Source organism: Triturus cristatus, chromosome 2_1 (genome assembly GCF_964204655.1).
Source record: "Triturus cristatus chromosome 2_1, aTriCri1.1, whole genome shotgun sequence".
Classification (NCBI taxonomy): domain Eukaryota; kingdom Metazoa; phylum Chordata; class Amphibia; order Caudata; family Salamandridae; genus Triturus; species Triturus cristatus.
Genome location: NC_140581.1, coordinates 1,126,356,938 through 1,126,372,211, shown reverse-complemented (window position 1 = coordinate 1,126,372,211; position 15,274 = coordinate 1,126,356,938). Strand labels below are relative to the sequence as shown.

Sequence of the window (15,274 nt, the reverse complement as noted above, 5' to 3'; positions counted from 1 at the left end):
AACCAGGAAGTTATGTATGCCCTCTTAAACATTGGCAATGCCCAAAAATCTGTGTAATTCTTCAACTGCTCAACCGGGGAGAGGATGTGGCGTGATGGTCAGAGCTGTCAACTTTGGAACTGGGGCACCAAGATTGAGTCTTGGCATCGGCTCAACATCCTGTGGTTCTGGGGAAATCATTTAATCTCCCTGTGCCTAAAAAAATGAATGTGACCTTGTGTAATGTACCTGATGCTCATATAAAGTGGCCCAGTCACTTTGGGTCAAGTTTACTTTGTATAAAACTGCACAACAAACCTGTAACATTGAGTCTATATTTTTATTGTGAAGAGAATGTAAAGAAATATGTACGTTGCAATTTGTCATATCATCTTAAGCATCACACTATTTAGGCTCTAGTCTCTCTACAGAGCTCTCCACCATATTTAATGAGATTTTCTGTATGCTTGCTTTGCAAATCAGAAAACCTGGTCTCATAACTTTTTGAAGAACTGTGTAGCTTTACTATTTGTAAAGTGGGAGATATTTCTGTTGACATTTTTCCCATCAAGCACTCTAAACTAGAATGTGTGTGCATTGTGCCTCTGTTGCACCAGAGATGAGCCCGTTAGATATGTCATCTGAATTCTCATCTATATATGTTTAACACTTTCCATTTGATTTCTTCTGAATCATTGCTCATTCCCAATCCTAAAAGTAGAGGTGGCTCCTGCTGCCTATCCTAGCTATTTTCTTTGTAGCCACTTGCTCGCCTCACCAATGTTTAGCCAAAGATAAGGGTGTGGTTGCCTCTGGTGATGCAATGTCACTATTTTTCATTTTGCTTAGACAGTTGTACTAATACAAATTACATATTTTTAACTAAAGTGTAATTTTCATGTTCAGTTTGCCCATAGTTAGTGATTTTCATGTTGTTGTTATCCATAGTTACAGTGTGATTCTGTTAAGTTAGCCATAGTTAATGTAGGCCTCAATTAAATGATTCATGTTAACACTGAAAATGTGTTTTGGCTATTGATTATCACATTCTTTTTCTTATTTGAGGAGATGAGTCCTGGTAGCTTAACCAAATTAAAATGTAGCAATAGTCTTAGTTTCTATGTAAATTGCTTATACCTGCGAGTTTCACTGAAAATAAAATAATGAGTCTTGTGCACCTGTGCCTGGGAGAAGTCCTTACCACAAACTATTGTCCTGTGCGAGAAATTTCTGATGGCTGTGCAACTGCAAACATTTTTCTGCAATGGCTGAGAACATGAGCGAAATTAGTTTAGTAAGGAACATTCAATGCTGATTGGTCCTCACTTTCAAGGAAATGTAAGGAGTGCTGACATCTATGAAATTGTATGATTTAATTGAGCATTGCTGTATTACTTAGATTCAGATTGCTTCAGTCCACCTTTGAATTCACATGCATCTGTCTACTCTTTGGGGCACAGACTCGTATTCAATCTACATGTAACTATCTTTGAATATCTTGTCTTTGTATTTGCTTATTTGACATGCTTTTGATTATATCAAACCATGCTGTAAAAAGCTGATTATTGATTTATGACTAATCTGACTGATTTGAGATTGTAATTTTGCTAATCTGCTGTTAAGCTTTCTCAGTTTCTAAATCGTCAACTCTCCATCATCATTGTGGGGGCAAAATGTGCTTCATTGTCATTGAGATGTTTCTGAACTATTGATGTTAAACCTCAATTCAAGAAAAACGTCCAATCGCTAGAGTGCAGCCTGTACTTGGATTTGCACCATGGATTTTCATGGTGCAAATGCCATTCCATGCTGCTCCACCTCTGTCTTTTAAATAAAGCTTTATTAGAGAGTAAATGCTCCATCACATTATCATTGCCTCATTCATTCCTTTTCTTGGGGATTTAACCAGTAGAGATCTTCGGGGTTTATCTTTGAGCCCATTGCTGTTCATTGCTTAATTTCTTGTCCTTGTTCTTACATATTTTTTTGAGTTTGTTTGTTTACTATTGATTCTGACTCAGAATGTCCCGTGTCGCTGCAATTTGTTTTCAGATCTTTGTGTTGGTCATTGTGGTCATTGCAGAATGGTGCGTTAATAGCTCTCATGAGCTGGCCTTTGAGAAACTGAAGGTAATGGTTTTCTGAGGTACTCCTTCCTCATTGCCCACTATTTCGGCCTGAAGATATGTCAAGATCCATCTTTTACCCATCAGGTACATGTGGATGCTTTACCCTGAATTTTATATCCTGTATTTTCTAAGGTGTTTTGCTTTCTGCTTCACTCTGATGCTTAAATACTAGTAGCCACTTTTGCCTTAAGCCTGGGTCAATTCAATTCCCTGTATTTGAGCCACCCTGCCTATGTTGACCAATGCTTCAAGATGAGCATCATACTGCTACCAGGCCTCACGTCTTGCACACCAGGGCCTTGTTTAAGGCCAATTCAGTACTTCATTCACTTGTGACTAAACATTTTGATACATAATGCTCTATAGAGGATTTTCCCAGGATTCTCCAGAAGAGGCTGAACGCTTCTCAGCCTGCACCTGGGCTTACTTATCCAAGTCTAGTTTTCCTCTCTAGCTGAATAATGTGGCAGGCACATCTAGGTGGCCGCTTCTTTTCCCAACCATTCCCCAAGGTTTTAAACTCTGTCTACAAGATTACATAAAACTCTGGAAGTGCCTTAAAACTAGTTTTTTTCTTTTGCTATGAATTCCAGCTATTGATTCATATACACTTGCTGCTTTGGTGCCATGAACCCCTTGTGGATAGCAGAGAGCTTTAATAATCTCCCTACTTCAATTTCTTTAGCTATGATTATACAGGATGAAGTACCATAGTAGATGGAAGTGAATGGCCAAGTGGAAGTTGCCAGAAGGCATTTACCCAGTACTCACCAATTCAATGTCTAAGAACCATACTATTAAGAGCTTCTTATCAAACATTCACAAAAGAGCAATAGGTAAATCTTGACATACAAAAGAACTTCTCACTAAAACTGACCAGGTCTCTGACCCTCTTTGCCATCTGTTCTGCACATCTGCAACACGCTTTGCATACGATCACATCACTGGCACTACACCGGTTTGCAAAGCTTTCATAGTTGCCAGTTGTAGGGGCAGGCTAATGTTGGGTGTGCTGCCACTTAGTGGAGAACCCACAACTATTTATCTGGTTGCTGTCTAGTTAAAATTTCTGCATTCACATGTTTACCTGGCTTCATCAGTGTTTACTATTTTGATTCAACTCACCTGCAACTAAAAGCAATCCATTTAAGAGCTGGAAGGAGCCATAAATCAGAGGGAAAGCAAACATCTGGACAAGTTGCTCTGGACTGAAAGAAAGCTGGAGCACAGTGGAGCACATCTGTACATTTTGAGCTCCAGTTTCCAGGGCAATCGTTCGACATCTGTGAACACAAATTTGCCAGGGGTAAAGAAAAGGAATGCAAAATCCCTTTCATGCAGAACATCTCATGTAATACTATATTTAATAAACAATTAAGCAAAATGTTAAATAAAACCGGTAATGTCTAGTTGTACGAGAAACACCTGTGCTTGTACAATTCTCCTTCAAATCATCTGCTTACCTGTGGTACAGTTGAAGTCTTTTCCATTGGAATTATTGATATGTGTGTGTATAAAGTGTTGGAATAGAAATGCTTTTAGTCAACTTCTCTATGCATTGTACGATTTAAGTTAGTATTCGCTGCATCATTTTGTAATCAGCTGCCATTTTCAGCCATGATCGAAACTTCTGTCTCATTCTGGCTGCCTCAGTAGAAAGCAGCTGCAATATATTTGTTATATTTCTCCAAGGTTGAGCTTTGCTGTACTAACGAATAGACTATTTTGTCATCACATACCTTTCTCACTAGGTAGGCCTGCTCCCACCCTTGGAGCAGTGGGCACCTTGACACTGAGATAGAAAGTACCCGGTCCCAGGGTTGCAGCTCATCGTTCTGTATCTCCTTTGTTCACCAGCTACCAACTGGAAAATTCTGGGCGTGCCTTTAGTGGTTCTGAAGATGTACATTATGTGTTACCATGTTGGCAGAGGTCAGACCCTCTGAAGAAATCCAAGGAGGCTGGTCAGACCGAACTCCACTCGAGTGTATGAATAATAAATACCTTTGGTTTGTATTCTCTACTGTCTGAATGGCTCTTCATTTGTATGGGAGGCTGAGAGGTGGTTACGAGTGACCCGAGTGACCCTAAACGGGTCACTTCCTTCAGTTGGTGCCCGAACAGGGACTCCATCGGGTGACCCATCCTTGCCTGCAGACGGGCTAGGAGGTCGGGGCCATGTTGCGTCAGATGGGCGCACCGGGGATCCCTGCACAAGAGAGTCTGGTACTTGCAGCTGCCCTGTCTGTCTTAACGGGCAGTGCCTCGCCCAGCGATCATCCCAACAGGGGGCCTGAACGGCGAAACCCTTGGATCTGACCGCTTTGTCTGAAGAGTCAGCAGTGGAGAATAAACTTGTTTGACCTGTGCGCACAAGGTAAGTTTGCTTTGGTTCTTTGTGGATATGGCGCCATTTTGATTTGTATTTGATGCGGTCTGAGGACCGTCTTTGGACAAATGCTTGAATTTGATTGAGTTCTTTATGAACATGGTACCACTTTGATTTGTATTTGATGAGGTCTGAGGAACGACTTTGGTAAAGATTTTTGCAAATATCTGTTGGGCATAAGCAGTGAATTTGTTTTCTTTGAAAATGCCTTGTTTAAGTAAGTTATTTTGTTTGGGCTGTGGTTGTTCTACTGATGCTCTATTGGAAGAAAGTCAGCCGGCGCCTCCAGAAAGTACTCTAAATTTTGACATGTACGTAAAACATGGCCTTGGCCCTATTATGTTTAGTACGTTATGGCACAAATATACGAGGGACAATGCTGAGTTGCAGTGGCCGTTGACCGGCACTTTTGCTGAACAGAAAATTAATTTTCTACAAGAAAAATTGTTTGCGAAAAGGAGTAGGCAGTCGATGTTTGACTCCCTCAGAACATGGCAAAAGGAAGCTAAACAGAGACGAATGAAAGCAGAGAAAGAGGCCCGGAAGGGGTGAATGCAGACATTGACTCAAAAAAGCTTCAGCGCATGATAGAGAGAAAAAAGAAAAAGGAATAGAGTGTGCTGATAGGAAATTTCGATTGCAATGTGAAAAGTCTTATGTTGCCTGAGAAGAAAATGATACATTTGTGGAGGAATTGTTAAATACTCGACCTCCACCCCCATACGCCCCACAGAGAATATACCCTGCCATGCCCCAGCTTCAGTCGTCCTTCCCTCTGTCTCTGCTGTTTCTGTTTCTTCTGCTATTGATCAAGCTGCTTCGGCCACAGGCCTCCTGCTCTTTCTTTGGCTTTGCCTTCTGTGGCTGCGATAACTGCCAGTCTTCCTGCTACGCCTATTGTTTCGGCATCTCTCTCTCTTGCCCTTACATCTACATCGCAGCTGGCAGAAACGTTGGTGCCTGTTACTTCTGTTACTACTCCTCCCTTGTTCCTCCATCCCCTGGCATTACTGAGCAGCAGAACGCCCGTACGTGGACTAGGGGACGGAGACTGGGTAACTGCGAGGGAGCGACTGGGGTATATATTGATACGATCTGATGTGGAAGATAAAGAAAAAACGGTGGTAGCCAATCAGGCCGCCTAGTGGGCTTGTAACCCAATTTATAGTGTGGAAGATGTGTGGAGTGTGATGAAAGATTATGACGTCAAAACTAAAAAATCCCTACCTGCAACTAATGCTTGTATCATGTATTGTGTAGTGTGATGCTAAGCAATCTCAGTGCCTATGCAACAGTTATAATACAATTACTGTGATCAAAAATAGAACATTCAAAAAGGGGCCAGGACATGATATTCGGTCTGGTGATTTTATTCTCATCCAGAACTTTCAGAGAAAGAAGAGTTTGGAGCCGTACAGTATAATAACATAAAGTTGAGTGGTGTAGGGTGGAGTGGCATAGAGTGGTATGGGATGGAGTATAGTGGAGTGGCATACAGTGGAGAAGTGTACAATGTAGTAGCGTATAATGGAGTGACATAAGGTGGAGTGCAATCACATAGAGTGAAGTGGCATTAAGTCAAGTGTCACAGAGTGGAGTGGGATACAGTGAAGTGTGTTAATTGAAACAGACATGGCATGAAAGTGTGTGAACAGATGTTAATTTTATGTCGCAGGAATACTACATTATGATGTTTTAATAGTATCTATAAACAGTGTAAGTAGTGTTAAACTTATAACTTAGAAAAACGTGTATTTCTATATTGTGCCAAGGTATGCCATGGCAAGTTTGCGGTATACAATGGTACATGTGTTTCTCAAAGGTAAAGGGCAGCCATATAGTTTTTATCACAGTTTTGCTGTGACCTGCGTTTCGCAGCATTCTGGATTAGTGACTTAGATTTAGGTAAGTATTAGGTTTGATTGTTGTTTGCTACTCATTACCACTTTTTTAAAAATGGAACTTGGTAGAGATTTATAACTTAAAAATTTCTATACATTTTTATAGCAGTCTAGGGTGAACAGCAGTTTTTGTTTAAATAGCATGTAATTTGTAGGTATTAACGTGCTACTCCATAGACTTTTTGTGCCTATTTTAAAATGTTAAAAATAGAAAATACACTTTTGTACACTCACTTTGTAAAATATAGTGTATTACATTGTATTTCTAAGTATTGAACAATTAGATTAAAAAAAAAAAATTACTTTGTATTTTTTTTAAAATAAAACGAAACGTATAAATATTTTTACCTACCCATTACCACTTTATTAAAGGGATAATAGGTAGGGGAAAAATACCAACCCTAATACTTTCCTAGAGCTGAAGACGGTAACACAGAACACAGGCAAAATGTACCTAAAAATAACATTGACCAAACACCGCAGAACTTTAAATCCTTCAACAATTAACAGGTGCAACAGGTCTGCAAAGTTTCATGGAGGTTCATCAAATGGGTGCGAACTTATTAAGGGACAGAACTCTGAGATATTACTTTCTCTGGTAAGCCTAACTATAACTACAGAGTGGGTACCATCACTCTACAATATATACATAGATTAGATTTTTTAAGTTTGAACAGACGGCAAACCTTAAAGCCATGGAACACTTCAAGAGCACCAGCAAAAAGAGAAACAAGAGGGGAAGAGAAAGGAGGCAGTGTAGTGTGGTAAATAATTTTCCTTTACCGGGACTTAATTTGATACAGAAACATAATAAAATAGCTCAGTAAAATGAGAGGCAGAATCCGTGGTATTAGAGGTTCGGAATGGGCTTTATTCCAATGATCGATTATAATCGGTTGCTCCAAGTTCCATCACCACGGAGGTTCAGGAAGTGAAGTACATACATTATTGACAAGAAATGACTTTTATAGTACATACATTACAATGAAACGAATACAGTAGGCGTAACAATTGATAAGGAAAATGACGATTCATATGCGTAACCGAAAATGGGTGTAATAAGGAGTAAAAAGGAACATAATTGGTTATGATGTCATATATAGGTGGATCTATAAGATAATACTTGGCATAGATGCGCGCGCAGCAGCATGACGTGTAATTGACGTACAACTAGGGGGTGAAGGGGACTTGACATTTAGCTCTACATGTGGAGACGAAAAGTCTGGGGGGTCAAGTCAACCTAATCCCAAATCATATCTAACATCCTATGTTTAAAGAACTATGTTATCCACAAAAGAAGGACTCTCGGACAGAATCTATTCTATACTGACTGTGCGTGCGTGTACAAGCGTCTAAGTGTCTACACTAAATGCGAGGGCAGGAATTTTCTATGGTAACAGGGCTATGAATTACTTTCATAAAGACAGAGAAGCCGGGCCTTTTGCTCGGTAGCTGGAAGAATGTTTACTTAAACTACTAGACAGGAATGCATCGGCTGAGGGGGGAAGCAGATAACTCGAAGGTGAAATACAGTTCTTGGCAGGCAGCAAACTGATGTCAGGCTTTGTGAGCCGCGCAGAGAATGAGACAAAGTTCATGGTCACAGATGCAGGCTCGGACTGGAGCTTCAGAGACAGAAAGCAAGAAAAGTTCGATGACAGAATCAGGGCCTACTTGCCTGGACTGTAAAATGGCATAAGTGAACCATATAAAGGCGGTGGCCTTTCGTACTTAGGAATGGAATATCCGGCCTATTCATGGCGGATCTGACAGAGGACATGTTAACGGTGGACGCACATGTATTTGCGTCTTCATAACTGGAACTGGAGGGAACATACATGTACTTGTAACATGCACATAGAACCGTTGGGGTCCAAGATAGGGGACATAACTGACCAGAAAAATCCATATTTCCACATTCCCTCCTTGTCCCCTACTTGCCCGTCAAGAGATATCAATCTTCATCAATCCATTGATCTGTTCATATAACATCATTTGTTCTTCTTTCTTCTTCCGTGACGAATGAGATCTTGGTGGTGGAATACACGATGTGGCACACAGACCACAAATCGCTGGTCCACATTGCAGACATAAGCAGCAACTGAATAATATGAGAAGGCCAATACCTAGGAAGGATAGAACTCTCCATCCCCAGGCTGATATCACGCTCCAAAACCAACCGGACCAAGTCCAGGTGCCTGGATTCTGGTGTATCTGGCTTACAATCTTATGAAGGCGAGTTATAGCTTTATATACAGATGGCGAATTTTCTGGTATGAAAATGCAACAGCTTGATCCGATGACCCTACAAGCTCCGCCCCTATCAGCCAGGATGACGTCAAGGACAAGACGATTTTGAAGCACAACAATCCGCATAGCAGACTGCTCTTCTGTTAAATTGCCTAAGGCGGAAATAGTTTCGTTCACTACTGCTTCAAGGGTTCTAGTTAATCTACGTATCAGCTTACTATTAGTAACAGTACCTATATAGGGAAAGATGCCTTTATTGAAATCTGTGTATTTTTCCCATGCTGTTTCAGTGTAATCGACAATTGGGAGATCTCTCCGCTCTCTGTTGTGTACTAAATGAATATTTCTATAATAATCAGGAGGAGCTAGGAAAACAGGTGGCAAAAGGAATGCAATGTAGCAGGTACCATCCCAATCTAGAGGTAGACGCATATATGCAGTCTGACCACATATAAAGTAGGAGTGGCGATAAGCTCTAAATGAAGATTTGCCTTGATCGCTGAATTCTACTGTAGTAGTGCATTTACTATGGCCCATATGTATGGAACCAACTTTTCTTACACACAATTCACCTTTCGCTGGGAATACTGACATTGTTGGTAAAACTAGTTCAACTTCGGATTCGACATTTAGAACCATGAGATTAGGAGTAAAGTTACCTAATCCATATACTTCATTTTCTAGATCAGTTCCTGTTCCTTTGGGGCGACCCTCCTTGTCAGGGTAACAGACTTTGAATAAAACTAGGTTCAAATTTCCCCATACCCAATGGTCTTGATAAACGGCTGTATCTGAGTCTATGGAATTGATTAAACTAAACCATGCTCCACAGGAGCCATTATGTGTAAACGGATGTGGAAAGAAAGGCAAGACTCCTTCATAATTCTGATAGGGAGGGAGCCGGCCACACACCCAACAATTAGTTGCATTACTAGTCTGATGGGAATGATGTAACATACTAATGAAAGTGTTATTGCGCAGCGCAAGTCTATAAGACAATTCATGCGGAGGTAAGTCACTAAAAGAATGTTCAGCAGTAACATTGTAAACATTTCTGGCAATAGGGTAATATATGTGCAACAATATACTTGCAGTAATTATTAAAAGACTTAAGAAAAACAAGATTAATAATGTCACTATGCAATGGCTACGCAGTGATTTACAATACGCCTGTCGTTTCATTATTTTTCGCGACTGTCCATGATTCAGGTCTAGGCGATACATGTCGGAGACGAATTCAACCGCTTCACCTAGGAGAGGACTTAAACAATCAAATCGTCCGACGGCCTAGGCCTTAATTTCAGTTTATACAGTTCTTTACTGTCGGTCTCAACCAGAGGTAGTTTTGAGTCAATTGGTGAGAACACACGAGGTGGGCTGTTTACATCTGAAGGAAGTCCATGAAATTTCTTGATATGACTTGAATGAATCCATCCTTTCCTGCCTTCGATCTTCACGGCTGTCCTTGTGGTCAGCAAGACCAACTTGGGTGTCTTCCACCTGGGCTCCAGCTGAGTCTTTCGGTCGAAATTTCTCACAAGTACAAGGTCACCCGGAACTACGTCATGGGGTTTCACCTCAGTGTTGTCGGGAAAGGCTGCAGCTACCTGTGAACGACAAGATTGTAGTGCAGACATCAAGGAAGCCAAGTAATCTGTCAGCATATTACAGTCAATATCAGTTATTTTGCGTGGTATAGGCGTCCCCCACATATTTGGTGGTCTGCCGAAGATCACCTCATACGGGGATAGCCCTGTTCGAGAGTGTGCGACCATTCTTGTGAAAAAGAGTGCAACTGGTAGTGCTACTACCCAGTCGACACCTTTCTCCCTGCATATTTTGGACAATCTAATTTTCAGGGTCTGATTATGTCTTTCTACGAGACCTGCTGCCTCGGGGTGTCGGACACAGTGGAATTTCCACTGATAACCTAACAAAAGTAAAACATGTTTCATTAATTCGGATGAGAACGGCTGGCCGTTATCTGAGTGAACAACACGTGGTAAACCGTATCGTGGGAAGAATTCTCGAACCAACTGTTTGGCAGTAGTCGGGGCAGTGTAATCTGAAACCGGGTATGCCTCCGTCCAGCGGGACAGAGCGCAGACAACTACGAGAACATATTTGAATCCTCGACATCGTTCCATCTGGATATAATCCATCTGGAGGACTTCAAAAGGGTGATTAGGAGGATGAAATCCACCTTGTTCTACGGGAACACTTTTTCCTGGGTTGAACTGGCAACAGATCATACAGGTACGGACCTTTTGTTTGGCTGCTGCTCGTAAATGTTTATTGAACCAAATGTGTTGAATGCTATCTAGCATAGCTTTTTCTCCTAGGTGTGCTGGACTATGTATAGTGTTAACTATAACTTGGACCATTGAATCCGGAAGGAACCACACAGACTTTTCCTTCATCATCCATCCTTGGTCCGTTTGGATCCCTCCTAATTCAGTCCATTTCTTTATTTCGTCTGGTGTAGCATGTGTCTGTATGTCAATTACGTCAAGGGTAGGATCTTTAACTGTCATACAATGTGTCGGCATCGGGACTATTGTCTTTGTCATGTCGGATGTTTGGGTTTGAGCAGTCTGTTTAGCTGTTCTGTCGGCTAGATCATTGCCTTGAGAAATGATATCAGTAACTTTCGTATGAGCTTTACATTTCATAATTGATATTGCAGTCGGTAGATGTATTGCATCTAATAAGGCATGAATGAGGGGTCCGTGCTGAATGTGGGCACCGTGGGAAGTTAAATAACCTCTCTCTCGCCACAGCACGCCGAAGTCATGTACAACTCCGAATGCATAACGTGAATCAGTGTATATGTTGACTTTTTTATTTGTGGCTTGAATACAGGCTTGTGTCAGAGCAATAAGCTCTGCGGCTTGAGCTGACAAAGTATTTATACGATTAGTTTCAATGACTTCAGTATCTGTTGTGACTGCGTAAGCAGCCACTAACTCTCCTGTACTTGTTCTCATACATGAACCGTCTACATACAACGTCAGGTCTGGATCTGACAATGGGACATCGGTTAAGTCTTGTCTGGGTTTTGTCGTTATAGTAATAACTTCAATACAGTCATGGGCTAGTGGGTCTGTTCCGGTTACTGGCAAAAGTGTGGCAGGATTCAATGTGTTACAGCGTCTGATTTCTATGTGTGGCTGAAACAATGTAAGCTCGTACCCTGTAAGTCGCGCTATAGTCAAGTGTTGTGTTTGCGTTCTATTTACAAGAACCTCTACTGCATGTGGTACTTGAACTGTCAATGGATGTCCTAACACTATGGCATCGCTTTGTCTGATTGCTAAAGCTGTCGCTGCCACTGATTTTAGGCATGCAGGCAAAGCCTGAGCTACGGGATCTAATGTACTAGAAAAATAAGCACACGGTTTGTGTGCTCCTGCTTGTTCCTGTGTGAGTACTGACAAGGCAGTACCTTCGCGTTCTGTAACAAAGAGTGTAAACTGTTTTCTGTAACATGGTGTTGCTAAAACAGGTGCTTGACATAAAGCTTTATTTAGGCTTTCAAAAGCTTGTGTATGTTCCTGGGTCCAAGGGAGAACAGTCGATGTGGCTGCCTCCTGTGTTGTCAACTGAATGAGTGGTTTTGCTAGAAATGCGTATTGCGGGATCCACTGTCTACAGTATGAAGTGAGGCCTATGAAAGCCCGCACCTCCTTTTGTGTCTTGGGTATTGGCATGTTAGCTATTAACTGAATGCGGTCGGGTGTAAGCTGCCTTCCCTCCTTGGACAGCGAGTGTCCAAGATAAATAACTCGCTGGACACAGAATTGCAGCTTAGAAGGGGACACCTTGTGCCCCTTTTCGGCTAGAAATTGTAAAACTGTCAGTGATGCTTTTTCACATTCCGGTTCGCTTCTCGCGGTGATCAGCAGATCATCGACGTATTGAAGCAGAGCAGTGTTAACTGGCATGTGGATACTGTCAAGTTCTCGTTTCAGTGCTTGGCTATAGATGCTGGGGCTTTCTGTAAATCCTTGAGGTGCGCGTGAGAATTTAAAGCTACGTCCATTTAAACTAAATCCGAACAAATATTGGCTTTCCGGATCTATTGGGACGCTGAAAAAGGCATTCTTGAGATCAATTACAGTAAAGAATGTTGCTTCGGAATCAATGGCTGTCAGTAATGATGAGATATCGGGGACCACAGGAAATTGTGGCACAATGCATTTGTTTAATTCGCGCAGATCAATAACCAATCGATATACTGGCGGGGCCTTTGGATCTGTCCGTTTAAGAATCGGAATTATCGGTGAATTACATACATTAGAGTCTGTTTCCACAACCACTCCTTGGGCAATGAGCTCGTCAATGATTTGCAGTAAAGCCACTACAGCATCTGGTGGTAACTTGTATTGTCGCATTCGTGGTAGCACCACTCCTGCCTTTAATGTGACTCGATATGGTGTAATATTCATGCATCCAACATCAGTGGGGCCTTGTGCCCATAGATGTGTAGGTAAAGTCTGCAGTCGGGGATCCATGTCTCTAGACACATAATGACCTTTAAAGTCACGTAAAAACAACCTTACTCCTTCCGGAGAACAACATATTATAGCTCCTAGAGCCTTCAGTGTTTTTATTCCTAACAGATTTTCTGGACATGATTTAGTAAGCAATAAATCTGTAGTTCGGGTCAAAGGTCCTATTGTAAGTGGAAGAGGCTGTGACACTTCATTAACAATAGGTTTTCCTGAAAAACCAAGGGAAATATTCTGTGAGCCTGAGAGGGGTGCCCCTGGAACTTCACTACGTTTTATAGTTGTTCGACTTGCCCCTGTATCGAGTAAAAATTTTCTGTCTTGGCCTAATAATTCACTATGTACATAAGGTCCTTCTTGATCTACAGGGATCTCGATAAGGGGTAAGTCAACTTCCCTCTCTAGGCTTGTTCATGCGTATCGCTGATAATCAGGATAGTCGTACTGTGCGGTCTGGTACAGTTGTCGTGTCGTGGTTTGTGTGGCAGCAACAGGCAGCGCTGGTGCAGCTGGCACAAACTGTATAGACTGTTGTGAAGCTGGCATGGACTGTGCATGCTGCGGAGCTCCTTGTTCATTCTGGTCCTGTCTAGGTGGCCGTGGTCTTTCTTGTGTTTTACCTATGATGATATTATGTTTGAAAACTGGACAATCGTGTACGTAATGACCTGGCTTTTTACAATAATTGCATGTCCCTTTTACAGGTCCTGCTGAATCACCGGAATGTGTCATACCCTTCTTATGTCCTTCAGCTGGAACTGTCTGAGAAACTAGCATTTTCATTTTCGTGTCTTTCATGCGTCTGTGTTCATGTTCTTGTTCCTCTCTAATTCTATTGTGATGGTATTGTAACATTTGTAACATTTGTGATGGAGTGTTACCTTGCCAGGTACTCTCGAATTTTAATACTCTATTCTTTACTTGGGGTAGGGCATTTTCTACTAATTTTGTTACAAACAGATGTGGGTATGATTCGCTACTTGCTTTTAGGCCACTATTTATACCAAAACATTTTTCAAATCGGGCATAGTAATCACTAGTGTCTTCATCTTGCTTCTGTTTACAGGCTGAAATTGTACCCCAATCTTCCTTTTTTGTAGTTAGTAAACGTGGCAGTACCTGTACTAATAAACCTGGTAGTGCTTTAGTTTTATCCCCAAGTCCTGCTCCTGCAGTTCGGGCCTTTTCTTCTGCTTCCAATACTGACCATTCTATCTTTTGGTCTCCTACCTCCCACTCTTTTTCCTTGAGTTTCTCATAAATGCCAGCAGGCATCAATACCTTTAATATTGTCATAATGTCGGGATAGGTATACTCTCCCATGAGTAACATGTCTTTAATTTCTCGGTGAAAACCCGCTGGGTCTTTGTCATGACTGGGTACCACTTTCTTCATTTCTAACAATTCTATTTTTGATATGGGCGTATATACAAATACGCGTTTAAACTCGTTGTCCTCGCCCTTTATTGGGTGCACTTCTCGTAGAGGGTTCTGTCTATCCATGTAATACGTGGTTCTTTCCTTGATGGGCAATGAGACACGGTCTGAACATACAAAAAGAATATACTGCTTTCTTGATTCTAGAATTTCTTTAATTAATTTAGTACCTGAACCTCTCCATCTATTCATAAGCAATTCAGTCAATATGTCAGGTAAGGGACCAGGGTCCGAATGCTGACTCTGATATAGTATAATGAGTTGTTGAATCATATAAATCCCAGCTAAACGCTGTTCATCTGGGGTGAGATTCAAAAATGTGCGTGCTACTGTATCATCACTATATTTTCCGGGACTGTCCACCCAATGGACAGCTGCCCTAGCTAAATCTTGTTCATCCATAGAATCGAGGAAATGATAACCCCTTCGTTCTCGGAGTAGTTTGTCGGCGGCTTGGAACGAATGCTCGTTAGACCTCATATGGACTACGGGTGTTGGGAAACTCCTGTTATTGTCTGGACATATCGGACGTATCGGGTCAATAAGACATCTATTACTATTACAAGATCTTCCTCTACCTACATAGGCTATAGTGTCTGACTGTCCTGTGGGCAGTCCTGATCCTTCCTCCTCGTTTTGTTCGAACTCATCTACCGCTAATCTTTCTTCGTGTAGGCG

General features: G+C 41.6%; 1 protein-coding gene across 1 annotated transcript in view; it reads right to left on the bottom strand.

The window, feature by feature from the left end:
* The window catches only part of SLC10A6 (solute carrier family 10 member 6), a 321,326-nt gene that overhangs the window by 25,056 nt on the left and 280,996 nt on the right, over positions 1-15,274 (bottom strand). Inside the window, exon 5 of the mRNA XM_085640859.1 lies at positions 3,234-3,391. Within this exon, the coding sequence (XP_085496985.1) occupies positions 3,234-3,391 (158 nt within the window). The remainder of the gene's footprint in view (positions 1-3,233; positions 3,392-15,274) is intronic.